Source organism: Mauremys reevesii, linkage group 9, assembly GCF_016161935.1.
Source record: "Mauremys reevesii isolate NIE-2019 linkage group 9, ASM1616193v1, whole genome shotgun sequence".
In the NCBI taxonomy this organism is placed as follows: domain Eukaryota; kingdom Metazoa; phylum Chordata; order Testudines; family Geoemydidae; genus Mauremys; species Mauremys reevesii.
Window position 1 is genome coordinate 50,723,861 of NC_052631.1, and position 19,998 is coordinate 50,743,858.

The 19,998-nt window shown below is 50.9% G+C and overlaps 1 protein-coding gene across 2 annotated transcripts in view; it reads right to left on the bottom strand.

Annotated features, from left to right (window-relative positions):
* The window catches only part of PFKL (phosphofructokinase, liver type), a 49,210-nt gene that overhangs the window by 19,206 nt on the left and 10,006 nt on the right, over positions 1-19,998 (bottom strand). The window contains exons 1-9 of one of the 2 annotated variants that reach the window (XM_039488393.1): positions 16,333-16,420; positions 13,776-13,849; positions 10,955-11,032; positions 6,575-6,764; positions 5,527-5,692; positions 5,218-5,262; positions 4,588-4,696; positions 566-661; positions 377-469 (exon numbers count right to left, since the gene is read on the bottom strand). In XM_039488393.1, the coding sequence (XP_039344327.1) occupies positions 377-469; positions 566-661; positions 4,588-4,696; positions 5,218-5,262; positions 5,527-5,692; positions 6,575-6,764; positions 10,955-11,032; positions 13,776-13,849; positions 16,333-16,405 (924 nt within the window). In that variant the 5' untranslated portion in view covers positions 16,406-16,420. Of the gene's footprint in view, positions 1-376; positions 470-565; positions 662-4,587; positions 4,697-5,217; positions 5,263-5,526; positions 5,693-6,574; positions 6,765-10,954; positions 11,033-13,775; positions 13,850-16,332; positions 16,421-19,998 lie in introns of those variants that run through there. The other variant, XM_039488392.1, reaches the window with a different exon arrangement.

Consider the following 19,998-nt stretch of genomic DNA (forward strand, 5'->3'; position numbering starts at 1 on the left):
GAGGGGGCAGGGAAGAGATGGGTGGATTCTGTGGCTCAGTGGGTTTGTTTCTCTAATTTAGATGATTGAGGATTCCAGCTCGTTACTAGGTTATTAAGACTAGGACAGTTAGCAGTGGATTAGGAGGGGGCCGGTCTCTGTTCTGCACAACAGGGTCAAGCGCCAACGAATGCTGCACTGTATGTGTGACTCCAGGCATTCCCCCAAGCCTGTAAGTGAGTGCACCTCGCATTGGGAACCTTCCAGGGGCCCACTTCCTGCTCATCATGCTGGGACTTCACCATCCCAAATGCAGGCACACCAGACCCGTCGCTGAGATCACACACAGGGCCTGCTTGCACACAAATCCCCTCTCAGCTAAACCGATTGTACCTACCAGCACGCGATCAAATGCCGAGGGGGTCCCGCCACGCTGCACGTGACCAAGGACGGTCACGCGGGTGTCAAAGCCGAGGCGCTGGACAACCAGCTGTTCAGCAGAGGAAAGAGAGCAGGTTTGTTACAGGCCAATGTACTTCCAGAGCCCCCCAGCAAAGGAGCACGCGCCCCAGAGTACGTCACTTACATCCTTCACGTAGCTGGAGGAGATGGGTTTGCCATTCCTGTCGATGGCGCCTTCAGCGATGATTATGATGTTGAGCCGGGACCCTCTGCTGCGCGTCTGCCGCAAGGGAAAGAAACAGCCAAACTTAACCAGAGCTGGCAGGAGCAAACAGACTAGCTCTGCTAGCTGTTCAAGGAGCCCATTGGTGCTCAGCACTGATCATTTGCTACCTTGCCTGGAGCAGGGAACCGCAAGTTCCTTGGTAAACTGATGGAGAGGATGCACCGTGACTGTGTGTTTCTGTGCCCTCTGCTAAAACACAGTGACATCCCTCACTCAAGTCGGGGAGATCTCTCAAAATCTTCTCCAGCCACTGCAGCTCAAGGCCAGAATCCTGCTGTCCAGCAACGTGCTGCTGCACCCCAGGGACGCAGCACGGCGCTGCCCCGGTCTGCAGAACTCTAGAAAGCAGCCCCCTCCTCCCCACGGAGCTCCATTAACTTCAATAGGGCCCTGCCTCTGTGGGATTGGGCCCTACCTGCCAGTCTTCTCTGGGCCTCCCAAGGCACGTTTCAGATGGATTTGTATTCAGCGTCGTATTTTGTTTCATTAAAGAGACTGGCTCAACCCTCTTGAATTCCTGTTGGCACATACACTCCCCTTCATGCACCGGCTCTGCTAGAAATGCCCGGTTCAGCCTTCACCAGGGGACAGCTCCTCAGCTGGGGGGAATCAGTGTTGCCTAGTGATTGCAGTGGAGCGGTTCCAATTCACAGCAGCTGGGGATCTGGCCCAAGCTGTTCCTAATCATAGAATATCAGGGTTGGAAGAGACCTCAGGAGGTCATCTAGTCCAGTGCTTCCCAAACTGGGGTTCATGAACCCCTGGGGGTTCGTGAAATGTTACAGGGGTTTCTCAGGGAAAAAATCTCTAATGGCAGACAGAGTTGTCCCTAGGAACCCCGGGCAGCATGGGGCCAGCAGCCCGGAGCGCCTGGACTTCCAAGAGCTAAGCAGATCAAAGCAAGCATCTCTATCATACTGGGGAGATTTAAACGTCAAGACTCCTTATAGGTAATGGAAAGGGATATTTTTTGCTGTTTTTAAGATTAAATAGGCAGCTAGTGTTGTTTTTAAAATTATTATGAAGAACAAGTTTAAGCTTTGTTGTAACGTGCGTTGTTTGCCTGAACTGCTCAAGACCTGAATGCTTGTGTAGGAGGAACTCTTTGAGGCGGCTTCTTAAATACCTTCATGCTGTTTCACATCTGATACTCCATGATGAAACATAGGAGCCTTGTCTTTTAACAGGCTTATTCAAAGTGATACAAGCTATGAAAGTGAGATCTTGGAAGAGTGGTGCCGTTTTCATAATGTAATAAAAATACTGTAATGATAAATAATAATTAATAATAAATAGTGTGTAATAAGCATGTTGCAAAAACAAATTTAATATTTCCAAGATCACTGCTTTTATAACTTATACTCAGGTAAAGGAGAAAATCCCTCAAAATATTTATTTTTAGGAGGGGGTTCGCGAGACTTGACATTTTAGTGAAAGGGGTTCACACGTTGTTAAAGTTTGGGAAGCACTGATCTAGTCCAACCCTCTGCTCAAAGCAGGACCAATCCCCAACTAAATCATCCCAGCCAGGGCTTTGTCAAGCCTGACCTTAAAAACCTCTAAGGAAGGAGATTCTATTACCTCCTTAGGAAACCCATTCCAGTGTTTCACGACCCTCCTAGTGAAAAAGATTTTCATAATATCCAACCTAAACCTCCCCCACTGCAACTTGAGACCATTACTCCTTGTTTGGTCATCTGCTACCACTGAGAACAGTCTAGATCCATCCTCTTTGGAACCCCCTTTCAGGTAGTTGAAAGCAGCTATCAAATCCCCCCTCATTCTTCTCTTCTGCAGACTAAACAATCCCAGTTCCCTCAGCCTCTCCTCATAAATCATGTGCTCCAGTCTCCTAATCATATTTGTTGCCCTCCACTGAACTCTTTCCAATTTTTCCACATCCTTTTTGTAGTGTGGGGCCCAAAACTGGACACAGTACTCCAGATGAGACCTCACCAATGTCGAATAGTGGGGAATGATCACGTCTCTCGATTTGCTGGCAATGCCCCTACTTATACAGCCCAAAATACCGTTAGCCATCTTGGCAACAAGGGCACACTGTCGACTGACATCCAGCTTCTCGTCCACTGTAACCCTTAGGTCCTTTTCTGCAGAACTGCTTCCTAACCATTTGGTCCCTAGTCTGTAGCAGTGCATGGGATTCTTCCATCCTAAGTGCAGGACTCTGCACTTTTCCCTGTTAAACCTCATCAGATTTCTTTTGGCCCAATCCTCTAATTTGTCTAGGTCCCTCTGTATCCTATCCCTACCCTCCAGTGTATCAACCACTCCTCCCAGTTTAGTGTCATCTGCAAACTTGCTGAGGATAAAGTCCACACCATCCTCCAGATCATTAATGAAGATATTGAACAAAACCGGACCCAGGACCAACCCTTGGTGCACTCCGCTTGATACTGGCTGCCAACTAGACATGGAGCCATTGATCACTATCTGTTGAGCCCTATGATCTAGCCAGCTTTCTATCCACCTTATAGTCCATTCATCCAGCTCATACTTCTTTAACTTGCTGGCAAGAATATTGTGGGAGACCGTATCAAAAGCTTTGCTAAAGTCAAGGAATAACACGTCCACTGCTTTCCCCTCATCCACAGAGCCAGTTATCTCAACATAGAAGGCAGTTAGGTTAGTCAGGCATGACTTGCCCTTGGTGAATCCATTGATTGTTCCTAATCACTTTCATCTCCTCTAAGTGCTTCAGAATTGATTCCTTGAGGACCTGCTTCATGATTTTTCCAGGGACTGAGGTGAGGCTGACAGGCCTGTAGTTCCCTGGATCCTCCTTCTTCCCTTTTCTAAAGATGGGCACTACATTAGCCTTTTTCCAGTCATCCAGGACCTCCCCCCATCGCCATGAGTTTTCAAAGATAATGGCCAATGGCTCTGCAATCACATCCGCCAACTCCTTTAGCATCCTCTGATGCAGCGTATCTGGCCCCATGGACTTGTGCTTGTCCAGCTTTTCTAAATAGTTCCAAACCACTTCTTTCTCCACAGAGGGCTGGTCAGCTCCTCCCCATACTGTGCTGCCCAGTGCAGCAGTCTGGGAGCTGACCTTGTTCATGAAGACAGAAGCAAAAAAAGCATTGAGTACATTAGCTTTTTCCACATCCTCTGTCACTAGGTTGCCTCCCTCATTCAGTACGGGGCCCAGAGAGGAGGGCACAAGAACAAGGCCAGGCCCAGAGCATGCCCACTTGTGGAAACCCTAAAGGGAGAAGCGGGGGGCTCGCCCCATCAATTGGCTCTGTCCGAAGACACTGTTACCATCATGCTGTCGAACCCAAAACAATTACAGAAGCTGGTTTTCAAGGAAATGAGCCCGTAGTGGAAACTCTAGTGGAAAAGACAAGGGTTGTACACAACCATGTACATGTACATCATTGCATGTGACTCGGTGGGGTCCGGGCGGGCAGGCAGATCTGCTGGCATGGAGCAGAGCGCAGGATTGGGGCCCTAATACAGATGTGCACCCTATTGAGGGGTGCCCATTATACAGTTAACAGAACAAATGACCAGAGATCATGGCTTGTGAAGGACCAGTGAAGACGAAATATTAAGCATTTGAGTCAGCCTTGCCCACACGCTCCATGAGCATTCTTTCCAAGCACCGGAGCAGCCTTCTGGTCCCACGGGGGTTTTGAATTGAAATTTATCAGGTGTTTGGCTGAGAACATTTGACTGCTGATGCTAAGACTAGACTCCTGCTTTGAAATAGGGGCGTCACTTCATTAAGACCCTTTTTGCCCAAGTGGCAGGACTAAGAGAAGGGCAGATGAAAAGGAGAGACCAAGGAAGAAGAGTAGAAGCTTGGAGTGGCATTTCTCTCTGGATTCCCCACCAAACCGAGCTCACTTCCCCAGCTGACAGAAGATGATTGCCGCGTCCCAAACAGGACTCACCTCCCCAAGTCTCTCGCACATGAAATCCTCCCAGCCGTCCTCAGGAGGGGCCTCTGGGATGAAAAGCCAGTCAGCACCCGAGGCCAAGGCAGACACCAACGCCAGGTACCTAGGGAGGCAGACTCAGGTTAGCAGCCATGACTGTCATCCTGCCAACAACAGCACACAATGGAGGGAAGAACCGTGTGGCTTGGATCGAAACAAGTTCAGGCCTCTCATGGCTTGGGAGTAAGCATGAGAGATCTTGTCCCCACGACAGCACCTGACAGAGTTAGTGGCATGGTTAGCTTGCAATATGCCTTGTGCCTGCACACACTATGGTTATGTTGCTAGTAACCACAGAGGCTGGCAGCAGTCTCCTTTCCACCAGATCAAACCACTGCCTGGTTCCCATTTGCCTCAGGGCGCATTGCTAATTAGGGACTTCTTTTGCTTGTTGTGCAGTGCGGTCCACACAGCCCAAACCTCCCACTGCCCTCAGCCCTGCTTCCTCCCCTCCTACCCAAAACCCACTCTCTTCCCCTCCCGACACTGCCAGCAACCATCCCCACCACACACCCCCGGTTCTCCCCCTCTCCCAGCCAGCCACCCTCGCCCTCCCACCTCCGAAGAGTGGGGGCCTCTCCTTACCCACAGTGTCTGCCCATCACCTCCAGCACAAAGGTCCGCTGGTGGCTGCAAAGAGAGAACGAGGATCAGAATTTGGGGAATAGTGTCTCTCTACAGCAAGGCTCCTTGGTCAGAGTCATGTTCGGTCATCAGACGCCCCCTCCCCCCCATCACAACCCCCAAGAATCTGGGTCAGAGGCGAGAGCTGTGCAGCGCCAGGCGCGCCGTGTTACTGTTCAGTACGGAGCTCTGGCGCTGGCCCTGCCGAGCTGGTACACCCTCTTGTACGTTCTGTGAGAGGGAGCCAGCTGCGAGGGACTCCCCGCTCACCTCTGGGCCGTGGTGGTGATCGCGTCGATCACCTCCATGATGCGGTGCAGTGCGGAATCCGTGCCGATTGTCATGTCAGTGCCACAGAAATCATTGTCGATGGAGCCCACCAGGCCGACGATGTTCAAATGACAGTATTTCTTAGCCACCTCCTTGGTGATCTTACCTGGGGTTAAACACAGAGAGGCTGCAGCAATCAACTCCCGACTTTCCCTGCAGAGCAAGACACTGATCCGGCTGTGGGGCAGAATAGGCCCTGTTTATAGGCATGCAAAGCAAGCCGTTACTTTGACAATACATGTTACATCTAGGTATCCCTGTTCTGCTTGAACAGTGTGAATGGAAAAGGCCATTGTCCTGAGTCTTCCAAGCCATTTGCTTCAGACAGCAGGAAGCAGCCATGCAGCTCCCAACTGATCCACCAGAAAAGCAGATTTGACAAGTTGCAGTAAAGAGAGTTGTATAAAAAAAGACCAGCCTAGAAATTGTGATTAATTTCATGGTGATTTCCTCTGTTAGGCCTTTAAAGCCATCAGACCAACTTCACGATCACACCCCACTTTCTTCCTGGATCAAACGGAGAGCTGCATCCTGACTAACTCCTTTCTGATATAATTTCAAGGCTTCAGGCTCACGTTCATGATTTAGATTTTGCACCTAAGCCCACATGTGCCTTTGCGCAGAGAAAGGCAGACCAAGAACCCACAGTTCGAAGCTGATGCCAGGCAAGTTTAACAGTGAGGGCAATTCGCCATTGGAACAGAGGGCCAAGGGACATCTCTTGATGTCCTCACATCCAGACTGGAGGCCTCTCTGGGAGACACTTTAGCCAAACACAAGTTATTGGGCTCAACGCACTGAGTAAAATGTATGACCTGTGATGTACAGGAGGTCAGATTAACTGATCTGATGGTCCCTCTGGCCTTAAAATCTATGAATCTGATGACATCTCATGCCCAAGCTACCCCTCCTTTGGCTTTGGCCCTGGGGATTAGCACAGCGCTTGTATTACGCTGCAGTTCAGACTGCAGCCTGTGCAGGCACGTACCGTCTTTGACCAGCTCCTCCAGCAGGCCGCCCCATTCCGTCCGGAAGATGTTGGCCCCCGTCAGGCTGCCGTCCCCCCCAATGACACACAGGTTGGTGATGCCGTGCTGCACCAGGTTGTGGGCAGCCAGGAGGCGCCCCTCTCGCGTGGTGAAGGCTTTGCAGCGGGCACTGCCGATGATCGTGCCGCCCTACAAACAGCAGAACAAGGTGAGAGAGGAAACAAACAGTCTGCACAGCTGGTGGATGCAAGGGGCCAACTGGGTGGGACCGACCCTCAGGAGCACAAGCTCTTGGGGCAAATCCACCAGGGAATCAGCCCCTACAGCTAAAGGGTGAGGAAGGGCGAGCAGGTTACCTGTGGGTAGAAGGGAGAAAAGAGGGTGGAGGAACCTTATTCCGGCCCATGCCCCAGCAGGCCAAGATTCAACCGTACCTAGAGCTCTGGAGGGGTCCAACACTTGTGACTGCTGACGTTGCACTGGCTGGAGGGGCTGCGGTCTCCCAGCTGGGGGCAGGCTCTGGCCAGCTGTCCCCTCTGCTGCCCGCTGCAGCATGCACTAGCCAGGGGAAGATGTTGCTCTGCGTTTCCACCTGTCCTTCCCCAGTACCACCTGCCTGGAGCCAGCCTGTGCTGTGATGGCTAGCTGCCACCCCTCCCCACACCACAGCAGCGTAGTTCGGGCAGGATCCACCCAACATTTCCATTTCAAATCTTCCCAGTCTCCTTTGGTCCCAGGGTAGAAAACAGCTGGGGCAGAGTTAACCAGCAACGTAACAGTTTCACTTAAAATATGCCACCCACCCCCTCCCTGACCGTGCCCCTCGCGTCCACTTGCTGAGACCTCGACTCTTCGCCTCCCAATGGAACAATATGGAGTGAGGATGGCTGTCCTCCTGGGAGCCGGACTGAGCCAGCTGGGACAGGCCTCCCACAAGCTCATCACCGGGGCACCAGACCCACAGCTTTCATAGCCTCTTTGCAGCCTTTGTATTTGTCTCAGGCACTTCCTCCGGCTCCGATTGCAAATCAAGCCCAAAGAAGTGGTTGCGACCCTTCTGCCCCGAAGGGAGTTAATGTGCCCCCACCCCTTTGCACCACTAATGGCCTGTCTCGCTGCCAGACGGCTCTCCTTTCGGAAGCAGACTCTCCAAAAGGTGCTGGCGAGAACAAACGCTCCCTTGGGCACTTGGTGGCTTGGCACCTGGCCCATCCCCGTGAGAGATTGCCCTGTTTTGTTCTGGGTCACAGCTCAGCATGCAAATTGCTTCTGGTTCATTCAGGGGCATGTCCTGGCAAGGAGCCTGCCTGTCTCTGGCTTGCATTTGCGCCTGGGGTTTGCTACAGTTTAGCTGATGTACCTTAACTCACTTTTATCCCCATGGATCCTGCTGCCTTGCTACGTACTCCCAACCCTGAGCATGGGGGAGAGTCAGGAGCTGGCCTGTTCTCCCCGTCACCCCACACTCTCAGCTGCATAGACAGCAGCTCCTGGCTCAGTAGCACATCCCACACCCATGGCGGTAAAAACACTGGCACGTGCACAACAGAGAAGGGCTTCGGAGAAGGAAAGCGAAGGAGGGAAGACAAGGGAGGCAGAGAGACAAAATGCCACAGATTTCAGGAGCTCGCTACCATGGTTGGCTTTACTGCTTTGGAACGGCTTGGCGTAAACGCAGGGGGACGTGCCAGGTCCCTCAGGCAGACGTGGCAGGGACACCAATGTGACATCCCTACCCCTCTCCCCCGGAGCCAGGCTTCTGAGGTCACTCCCCACGGCTGAGCGGGCGGCACTGCCAAGCGAAGCAAGGCGTAGCATGCTGAGTACCAGCGGCTGTGGAACAGCAGCACACAGACAGGAGTGGGGAGGGCATGCAGTACCAGAGCATTACCTGTGAGCAGAGAGACACACTGCTCAAATCAGGGAAGATGCTAGAGGGAGAGGGGAGAAAACACAAGAGAATGGAATGAAAGGCTCAAGGAACTGAGGGATGCTCCCAAGTGGCCGGCATAGCTGGCTGGTTTCGGTCCAGGCTACACAGCAGTTACAGCTTTCTTGGGCGCCTGGTAGATCCAAGCTGGGAACCAATGGGGCTAGCATCCCATCTCGGTCAGTGACCCAAACTGGGGCAGACAAAGCCAGTGTTTCCAAGGCAGAGCCCTCCCCCACCCCACTGAAGCCCTTGCCCCTTAAACACAGGCTAAGATGGTATTTCTGTAAGAGTCAAAGTCCCTGCTCCAGGACCCCCACTTCCCCAAAGTCTGTTACACCAGGTCATGGCAGAACCAGGTTATTTGCAGGGGGTGTGTGGGGCTGAACCACGCTCTAGCCTGGGCCTCTGTGCTATGCAAAGAACCACGCTGACATGCCGTTGGGAAGTATTTTTGTGGCCCTGATTGGTTGTGTGTTTTCACGCTGCACAGCCGTGTTTAAATGTGGCTGTTTTTGTGGAGTAGGCGGGGCCTAGAAGGGGACCTAGCAAGGAGAAGCAATAGGGCTCGAAGGAGAGAAACCACTGGGAAGATACATCAAGCTGGTTGGTTTTGGAAGCGTATCTGGGGGAGGATTGGCTACTTGCTTGTTTTTGACGTTCGACATTCCAGTCCCTCTCTCCTGTGTTTCTAGCAGGGCTGTGACACCATGCCAGCAGCACCTGTTTATATCTCCTTCAGCTGGCTCCCTAGCCGGTGTAAATCAGCGCTCCCCACTGACTACAGGGGAGACTGTCTGTGTGATTTCAATAGAGCCATGCTGATTTGTGCCAGCTAAGGATCTGGCCCTTTGGTTTGTTAAAGCCTATTGAACTCAAATGCCTCAGAAACCTGTGGGAGACAAGATGGCTTTAGGTGCCTTTATTACAGATTCAACAACCCCTTGTTCACTGAAGGACCCAGAAAGCCTCAGTCCTCATGTGAGACCTCCAAGGAGACTTCCAGCAAACCAGGGTAAGCTCAGACGCGACAGCCCAGATACTTCAAGGTAAAACCGCAAGCAAACACACAACTCAGAACCACATCTTTTACATGTCAGAAAGAACCAAGACAGGGACACGGACCAGAGTGCCTAAACCCAATTCATTTCCCATCAGCGGGTCCCCTTTAAGCTGGGGTCCCATCTACACTACAAGTACACTGTGAGGGGCAGAGTTTCCACTTTGCAATGTAGATGGGCTCTAACCTTGTGTTCACCGTGAATCAGAATCTCGCTACGGCCCAGGTCTGTCCGAGCCTACAGCCCAGTTCAGGGACACAGTTATATACACAGTTAGGTCCCATCTACGCTACAGAGCAAACTGTGGCAGGGACAGTGGTATTGCTGACACAGCTGTCTTTACAGTGTAGGGTCAATGGGCCCTTAAAGAGCCAAGCATATTTTTAAACACAGTTTGAGGCTGTCTACACAGCTGACACCAAAACTGTGTTATCACACCGATCGACCACAACTCGGTGCACCAGTCCTCGATTAGTCTGGCTGTGCAGTCAAGACCAAAGCTGCTGCAGGACCTTGATGTGAGAAGCACAGACTGAGTGGGAAGGCAGGAGAGACGACTCGTGTGAGGGGGAAGGAGGTGTCTAAATCATACAATGGAGTCAAATCAACCCAAAGGTGTGTTTCAGTAGGACGTGAATCACTGTTACCAAGAGGGACAGAGAAAGGAGACCTGCTCCCTGCCTCAGGGGCCTTGGGAAAGGGGCATGCACAGACATGGATGGAACTCATACGCAGCCATTTAGCAAGTGTAATGAAGTGTCACCCCTGAGATGGCTCCCTTCTGCTCTCAGGAGGAAAAGGGCACAGCTAACACTGTTTCTCCGGCCTTGCTATGCTGCTGGATGGCTTACACTGACTTCCCCTCCAGGGGAACAGCCTCTTTCCAAAACCACTTTCTCCACACTGTCTCCTACTAGCAGAGGACGGAGCACACACAGCGCTGTATAATCAATCACCCACTACTCCCAGCATGCCCTGGGCCTGCAGCTGCAATCATTAGGACAGGAAGAACAGCCTCTATCCCCAGGCTAAAGAGTGTGCCCTGGTGTTCAACATGTGCTAGATGGATCCAGCATCTAGAATCCATCGAACTGGACTAGAACATGGTTTAGCTTTGCCCAACGTGACCAGCCAAACTGAGCTATAAAACCGAGCTCGGCAAACTCAGTGTGAGCCCAGTGTAGATGGGACCATGGGGAGCAAAGACTAGGATTTTATATGTTATTACTAAATCATTTCAGAAAACCCTCTCCAGCTCTGACCCCCGCAGACCAGAGGAAATTGCAACACTGGGCAGATGTGTCAGAGATGCACGTGAGCTGCACAAGTTAAAAGGGAAGGACTGAGAGGCCTTTATACTCACAGAGGGCAATGGCAAAATTGCTTACCAGCTGAATGATGTTCGAGACGCTCAGCCAGTTTGCTCGCTTAATGTTCTCTCCTCCTTCCACCAGCCCCTCATAACCCTGCAAACAGAAAAGCAAAGGAGCAGACATGAAAGGACTGCCTCGCTGAAGCAGGGCCTGGCCAGCCAGCCAACACCCAGCAGCTCCTGTGCAGCTGATCACTGGTCCATTTTGGCTACGCGTCTCTCTGGCCCTGGGTGAGGGATCGGTGAGGCAGACACCTCACGAGAGGGTGAGACTGTAAAACAGCTCCTTGGCAGGACTGCAGGTAACCCTGGTGTGAGCCCCATAATGGCGACCGCACACTGGGGTTAGTACAGAGCCTGCTAGGCGCGTCCAAGGCAGCAGGAAGGTAATGCCACCCCAGGTGACTGACAGTTTGGGTTCAGGACCTGGCGTCAGTTACTGGCAGTCAGAAATTCCTCCCTCAGCCACAGAGCATCTCCCTGTGCCCACTAAGGGCTGAAACAGACCAGGAGGGACACAGCTGGCCTCCCCTCTCCTGCTCCCCCCGTCCCTGCCTTTCTCCCACAGGAGCGAATGGGGCATGGAAACCCTCACATCTCACTGTGCGTGTGGGGTAGGGTTGCCAACTTTATAATATTTAAAAACCGGACACTGAAGCAGGAGTGCTGGAACCTCCCCTGCTCTGCCCCACCCCACCTCTTCCCTGAGGCGCTGCCCCCAATTTGCTCCTCTTCCCGTCTCTCTCCCCCATTCCCCCATTGCTTGCTGCTCTTTGCCTCTCCCCCAACTCTGCTCAGGAGAGAGGGTCCTGAGAGGGTCGAGAGCTGCAGCTGCCCGATTCATATAGGAGGCAATCCCAGCTGAGTAGGGGCTGGTGCGGTGATGACCTGGTGCCTTCCTACCCCCTCCCACTCAGAGTGACTGGACACTGTCAGGCCCCCTTTTCAACCAGACTTTCTGGTCGAAAACCAGGCACCTGGCCATCCTAGTGTGGTGGGAAGGGAGAAGTTAGCTTAGTTCAAACATTTAAAATAAAAAACTACGGGCCAGATCCTCAGCCTATGTAAAGCCAATGGAGTAAATGGCACTGTGCCACTTCACACCAGAAGAGGGCCTCGTTTCCATGGTCCTGCAGTGGGAAGTGACTCTCATGAGCGCCAGGAGGAGACCAGGAGCACTAATATTTTGCTGCACAGAATCCACCCAAACTAAAGGCTGCTATGAGATGCTTTGGCTGCTGGGGTGGCTGGAAGCAGCATGGAGCAGTCCCACAGAAGGAACTCGCACAGAAGGAACAGAACAAAGCTCAGGACGTCCCGAGAGTTCAAGCGGGGATCACTCCCCACACCCTCCCATTGACTGTTACTGGGCAACAGCTGCAGGGGTGAATGGCTGTTAAAATTTCACTAGCTCTCCAAGCAACTAGCATTTGTAATCCAGTTCCTTGTGGGGAAAGGAGGGGTGACTGGGACGGGAGAGGGCTGAAAGAAGGCAAAGGGGAGGTTCTAAATTGCCCCCTCCCCAAAATAGCCAGCTGCTGTGTTTCATCCACTTTTACATGCATTTGCTAGTGCACAAGCTCAACAGCCCAGATCTGACTTTGTTCGGGGCTGGAGGAGTCCAGGGAAAAAGAGCAGGGATCATAACAACGAAGCGTGGTTAGATGTTGCTGCATGTGTGTTTATTTAGGGAGCAGTTTCAGCTTTGGCAGACAGCGGAGATAGCCGACCTTAATTAAACCTCCCACGTCAGGGTCACCAATGAGGTTAGATGTTGGCTGCACGTGTATTTATTTAGGGTATGGTTTCTGCTGCAAGCTTGGGGCCAGCCCTTGTTGGCAAAGTGAGCAAGACCTGCACCTTCCATTTGTAACGGCACAGTGAGAAAACCCTCCGTCCTCAGTGGCACACTAGCCACTGGGCCAATGGGGCCCATCCCCAGGGGCCCTGACCCTCTCTGCCAGCTCACCCAGAGCTCCTTCCGGGGAGTGGGGTCAGAGCACAGGGGCTTGCCCCACTCCGTCTGCCGCCCCAGTGCTCCTGCTGGGGAACGGGAAGCCCCCACCCCCTCTGCCCAGCAGGCGCACCAGGTGAGGGGGGGTGGGGTGGCATGCCTCCGTGCCCAACCCCCTTTCCCTAGCAGGGGCGTGGAGGGATGGGGGGTGGGGAGAGGCCCCCCACTTGCTCTGGCCCATGGACCCACAAAAGCTTAATCTATCTCTGTCAATCCCGACTGGATGCGGCCACACAACCCGGCTGCGCACCCAGGAGCAACTGTGCCAAGAACCTGGCAACTCTCTGCCTTAAACTGAAGTCACCACAAATGAAGCTGAGCAAGACCGTGGGAGCGAAGAGGGGAGGGAAGAGGAGACCCTTGAAAAGAAATGTCCATGATTGTAGGGATCACGATACCAAGGAGCTAAGAGAAAGGGCTTCTCCTGCCCAACAGCTCTGCCAATGAACCTGCCACAAGCTATAGCTAACCCATCTATCCCAATTTGAGGTTTCCCCCGGGAAGAAGCCACCAGTCACGTCAACTTGACGTTAACACACTGGAGACTAGGAGCCACGACTCCTGGATTCCACCTAGGGCAAGTCCCTTCTCCTCTTTTGCCTCCATGTAATCATTTGCAAAGCAGGGGTGCGATCATCCTTCCCTGTCACAGGCAGGCTCTGAGCAGAGGTCACTAGGTGAAAGGATGCTGCACTATCACAGCATAACCAAGCCCCAGTTTATTTCCCCCTCCAAGTTCCATAGGTGGCACTCAGCCATTTACAGGACAAAGCTATACAATCTCTACCCCTTGAGAATGACAGAAAAAAATATTGAATCGAACCTCATAGATCAGGAAAACTTTTGCGCCAACGTATATTCCCATGCGAGTCACGGCACGGACGGCAGCATTCATACCTGGAAAGGGAGTACAAAATAAACCACAGGCAGTACTGAGCACTTGGGCATAGGGGCCACAAAACAGGGACCGGTCCTTATAGTCCTGAGTTTCAATATGGTTCAGGTTGCTATTAGATCAAAGCTTCCCGATTTATAATCTCGATAGCAATCACAAAGTTGGGGGAGTCAGAGTATAGGTTTATTACTATTTCTCACCATCAAAATGATGGACTAAGGCAATTCAACAACAGATACATAGACCAGGAGTAGGAGAGCCAGCCACACTTAATACAAGTAAGTAGCTTTCACGTGCAAGAAAGTAACACATTATAAATAACCACTTCCTCATCTACAGCTAAACCAGACCCAATACAATAAATAGGCTCACAGTACCTCAGTCCCCCCAGACTCCTCTTGCACTGTGCACTGTGATTATACAGATTACCAGGCCTTCCCAGTGGCTAGCTTCAACCTTGGGAAGAATTATAAACCTTGCCCTCAGAACATTCTTTGTCTTGACAGTGGGTGTTAGCTCTTGTATTCCCCAGCATGTGACTAATGTCTTGCCTGCCCGGCAGGGTTAAATGGAGAACCCCAGATGGCTTCTGGGAGAAAAAGAGAAGAGACTGAAATGAAGATGGGGGGGAAGGAAAGTAGAAATGAGAAAGAGAGAGAATAAACAAGAGCAGATGAGGAAGGAACATGTGAAAGCTAAGGTGAGGAAGGAGAGAGAGACATGAGAGCAGGACCAAGGAAATGAGAAAGTAATTTTAGGAATAAGGGGTGGGGGGTTTTGGGGGAGGAGGGGTGTTTGCTTGTTTTTTGTTGTTTTTGTTTTTTAGTTTCTTTCAGCTACTGCTATTAGACTGACAACCATAGCAAATTTCACCATAAAGTGTCTCACCTAAAGCTTTGCAATTCCTCCCCCATCTGAAAAGATGTGAGAGTGGGGAGTACACCAGACAGAAACAATCAAACCCATTTGTTACAACCAAAATTAAAGTGACCACCTGTGAAATTGCTGGACTAGAAGGAGGGCGGATAAAAATCAGAGTTTTTTAAAAATTAGCTGTAAATGTGAAACATGTTTTGATAGGTATCTAAAACATGTAAGGTTGTTTTAGTACAATAAACTTCACATGCTGTTGTGTGTGTTTAATTAAATTCCAGTCACCATCCTAATGCAGTTTGATGCAAATCATGCACAAAAAGTTAATTATCTAGTATCTCACAGTCAGTTAACAGCCTTTCATCTCCAAGCAGTTGGCATCAATCTGATTTAGGCCAAAAGTCAGATGATCTGAAACTGCCTTACTATTTATTCCAGGCTCAGACAACTCCTGATTAGAGACAGCCAAAGCGAGTGGTGCTTGTGAACGAATATCACAATGGACTAGGATGAGCCCTCCAGAATCATTTGACTTTTGACCTAAATCAGATTGACTCCAACTGCTTGGCGATGAAAGGCTGTTAACTGATTGAGAGATAATCCTCTCCATGGCTGGTTCCACACTAGGTTACCACATCTGACCATGATTAATGTTACGTAGTGTAGAGCAGGTTCCCCTTAACGCTCTTCCTTCACATCTATCCCCTTTTCCTGTTACTTATCACAGCGCTAGAACCGTTCGGTTCCTCCCTTTCTCTATGTGGGAGGAACCAAACGGTTCCTTTCAACCCAAGCCTATTTCAGGCCCTTGGGAGATAATGTAGCAAGTCTCATCTGTTTTCCCACCTGATTGGGCAATTTCAGTTTCAGATCCCACAGCAGCTCCTCACATCAGGCAGTCCTGTGTTTGGCACTGCCACTTCATACCGAACAAACTTCCCTGTCTGTCCCTTGGGGTTAGAGTTCTGCCAATGGGGAACCAGGATGGCTAGCAGTTCTTTGAACAAACCTCCATGTCCTGATGCTTCCTATGAAGATTTAGGCTGTATTAACTTTGGCTCAGGAGACCACACTGCCAAACAAGCCAGACTTTCATTCGTATTCATGATGGGTCAACTCCAGTGACACTGCCAGAGATTAATCTGACCCAATAGATTTGTGTGTGTTAAAATGCATTAAAAACCACTCATCTTTGTTAAAAAAATTAAGCCAGTCACTCAAAGCAAAAACACAGCTGGCCAGATGAATCCCTGCCCAGACATACAATCCCCCTTTATCAAGGGGCAGGCCTTGAAAATGTACCTGGCATATACCAGCCAAGGGGCTTAGGCTACCAGCTATGGCAAAATACACTGGTGCTAGAAACATTGTGGGTTTTTTTTTAAGTGACAGCTCAGATTCTACAGAACCCCAATGCTGCAGGAAATGGAACAAGAGGATTTCTCAAGTATCTGCCAAAGAGGATCCTTCTAACCTTTGTTTACAGGTGACATGCAAAAGCACTGCTCAAAGTTACAAGCTTGCCCACAAAGATGCCACAAGAAAGAAAAATGGAGATGGGGCTTTATGAAGAGAAGCAGTGCTGTACGGTCAAACAACCCCAGAGATTTACCACTGCCTTGCAATCCAGAGAAATGTGAGCTGCAGCCCTCCTGGGGCTCCTCGACACACAGAGTGCCCTGCATGCCAGCTACCCTGAGCAAAGGCAAATGGAAAAAAGGGTTAGAAATGGAACAGTTTGTTCACGCCTTAGCCCTGGTCTACACTACAGGGTTAGGTTGAATTTAGCCATGTTAGGTTGATTTTGTAATGAATATGTCTACACAAGCAACCCCATTGCGATGACCTAAATGGGTCTTAAAATATTTCTGTACTCCTCCCCGGCGAGGGGAGTAGCGCTAAAATCAACTTTGCTGGGTCACATTTGGGGTAGTGCGGACGCAAATCAACGTTATTGGCCTCCGGGAGCTATCCGAGAGTGCTCCAATGTGACTGCTCTGGACAGCACTTTCCACTCCGATGCACTAGCCAGGTACACAGGAAAAGCCCCGGGAACTTTTGAATTTCATTTCCTGTTTGGTCAGCGTGACAAGCTCAGTAGCACAGGTGACCATGCAGTCCCCGCAGAATCGCAAACGAGCTCCAGCATGGAGCGAATGGGAGACACTGGATCTGATTGCTGTATGGGGAGAAGAATCTGTGCAGGCAGAACGCCGATCAAAAAGAAGAAATGCTGATATATATGCCAAAATCGCACAGGGCATGATGGACAGAGGCTACAACAGGGACACACAGCAGTGCTGCGTGAAAGTCAAGGAGCTCAGGCAAGCCTACCAAAAGACAAAGGAGGAAAATGGTCCCTCTGGGTCAGAGCCCCATACATGCCGCTTCTATGATCTGCTGCATGGCATTCTAGGGGGGAATCCTACCACTACCCCACCACTGTCTGTGGACACCTGCAAGAAGGAAGTCTCACACAACAGGGAGGAGGATTTTGTGTGGGAGGAAGAGGAGGAGGAGTATGCTCAGCAGGCAAGCGGTGAATCCGTTCTCCCCGGTTGCCAGGACCTATTCATCACCCTGGAGCCAATACCCTCCCAAGGCAGGATCCCCAACCCTGAAGGTGGAGAAGGCCCCTCTAGTGAGTGCAAATTTGTAACTACAGTACAGGGTTTAAAAGCAATAGTGTTTAATGTCTGATTTGCCCCAAAGACTTGGATGCATTCGTGGCCAGTACAGCTACTGGAAAAGTCTGTTAACATGTCTGGGGATGGAGCGGGAATCCTCCAGGGACATCTCCATGAAGCTCTCCTGGAGGTACTCTGAAAGCCTTTGCAGAAGGTTTCTGGGGAGGGCTGCCTTATTTCGTCCTCCACGGTAGGACACTTTACCACGCCAAGCCAGTAGCAAGTAGTCTGGAATCATTGCAGCACAAAGCATGGCAGCGAATGGTCCTGGGTTTGGGTCGCATTCAAGCAACTTTCGGTCTATATCTTTCTGTGTCAGCCTCAGGAGAGTGATCTCATTCATGGTCACCTGGTTGAAATACGGGAATTTTTGTAAGGGAACAGTAAAAGGACCCCGTTCATGCTGGGCTGTTTGTGCTTGGCTAAAAGGGATCATCCCTGAGAATAGCCACGCGGCGGGCGGGAGGGGTGAAGGGATCATCCCAAATAGTCACATGAAGGGGTGGGGGGAGGTGTGTGCTGCACATCCACCCAAAAACCACAGCCCCTCCCTTTAAAAGTGAAACCAACCTATTGCTTGCTCTGGGAAAGGAGGGCACTACAGTTTTAAAACATTCCCACATGTTATGAAGGAATAAGAAGCCAACCTCACATACCAAAAAGCTTACCATGGCTGCCTGGAAACCGAATTCTGTTGCCAAGCCATGTGTAATGTGTCACCATACCAGCAGGCACTCAATATAAAAGGCAAAATGCAACCTTGTACCTAAAGGACATGTGCTGCCTGCTGTGAATTGCTTGATTCACTGTGAAAGAGTCTCCCTTTTGTTCTCAGAAATGTATCTTCTTAAATTTTACTCTCCCTTTTTATTCCCCTGCAGGTGCAAATGTTTCTATGCTCCCCCATCATCTCCATCCCTGAGATTATTGCAGATTAGAAGGCGGAAAAAAACGCACTCGCGATGACATGTTTTCCGAGCTCATGCAGTTCTCCTGCACTGATAGGGCACAGCTGAATGAATGGAGGCATTCAGTGGTAGAGTCTAGGAAAGCATTAAGTGACTGTGATGAGAAGAGGCAGGATGCAATGCTGAGGGTAATGGGGGAGCAAATGGACATGCTCAGGTGTCTGGTGGAGCTGCAGGAAAGCCAACAATAGCACAGACCACCGCTGCATGCATTGTACAACCGCTTGCCCCCCCCCCCCCCAAGTTCCATATCCTCCTCACCCAGATGCCAAAGAATGTGGTGGGGGGGGAGTGAGGAGGCTCCAGGCACCCAGCAACAGAAGGCTGTCATTCAAACAGTTTTGATTTGTAGTGTGGCTACAATAAGCAATGTGACCTTGTCCTTCCCTCCTCCCCCCACCCCACCCCACCCCACCCAGGATACCTTGTCAGTTCTCTCCCCTTTTTTTTTAATTAATAAAGAATGCAGAACAATAGTGACTTTATTTCCTTTGCCAGCTGTGATCAAATGGGGGAGGGTGGTTGGCTTACAGGGAGCTAAAATCAACAAAGGGGGCAGGTTCACATCAAGGAAAAACACACACAACTGTCACACCGAAGCCTGGCCAGTCATGAAACTGGTTTTCAAAGCCTCTCTGATGTGCAGCGTGCCTACCTGTGCTCTTCTAATCACTCTGGTGTCTGGCTGTTCAAAACTGGCAGCCAGGCGATTTGCCTCAATCTCCCACCCCGCCATAAATGTCTCCCCGTTACTCTCACAGATATTATGGAGCACACAGCAAGCAGCAATAACAATGGGAATATTGGTTGCGCTGAGGTCTAACCTAGTCAGCAAATAGCACCAGCGAGCTTTTAAACGTCCAAAGGCACATTCTACTACCATTCTGCACTCGTTCAGCCTATAGTTGAACTGCTCCTTACTACTGTCCAGGCTGCCTGTGTAAGGCTTCATGAGCCATGGGAGCAAGGAGTAGGCTGGGTCTCCAAGGATAACTATTGGCATTTCAACATCCCCAACAGTAATTTTCTGGTCTGGGAAGTAAGTCCCTTCTTGCAGCTGCTCAAACAGCCCAGAGTTCCTAAAGATGCACGCGTCATGCACCTTTCCCAGCCATCCCACGTTGATGTCGGTGAAACGTCCCTTGTGATCCACCAGTGCTTGCAGCACCACTGAGAAGTACCCCTGGTGGTTTATGTACTGGTTGGCAAGATGGTCTGGTGCCAAGATAGGGATATGCGTTCCGTCTATTGCCCCACCACAGTTAGGGAAACGCATTGCAGCAAAGCCATCCACTATGACCTGCAAATTTCCCAGAGTCACTACCCTTGACAGCAGAATGTCAGTGATTGCATTGGCTACTGGAATCACAGCAGTCCCCACAGTAGATCTGCCCACTCCAAATTGATTCGCAACTGACTGGTAGCAGTCAGGCGCTGCAAGCTTCCACAGGGATATCACAATTTGCTTCTCAACCGTCAGGGCAGCTCTCATCTTGGTATTCCTGCGCTTCAGGGCGGGGGAAAGCAACTCACAGAGTTCCAGGCAAGTGGCCTTACGCATGCGAAAGTTTCGCAGCCACTGGGAATCATCCCATACCTGCAACACTATGCGGTCCTACCAGT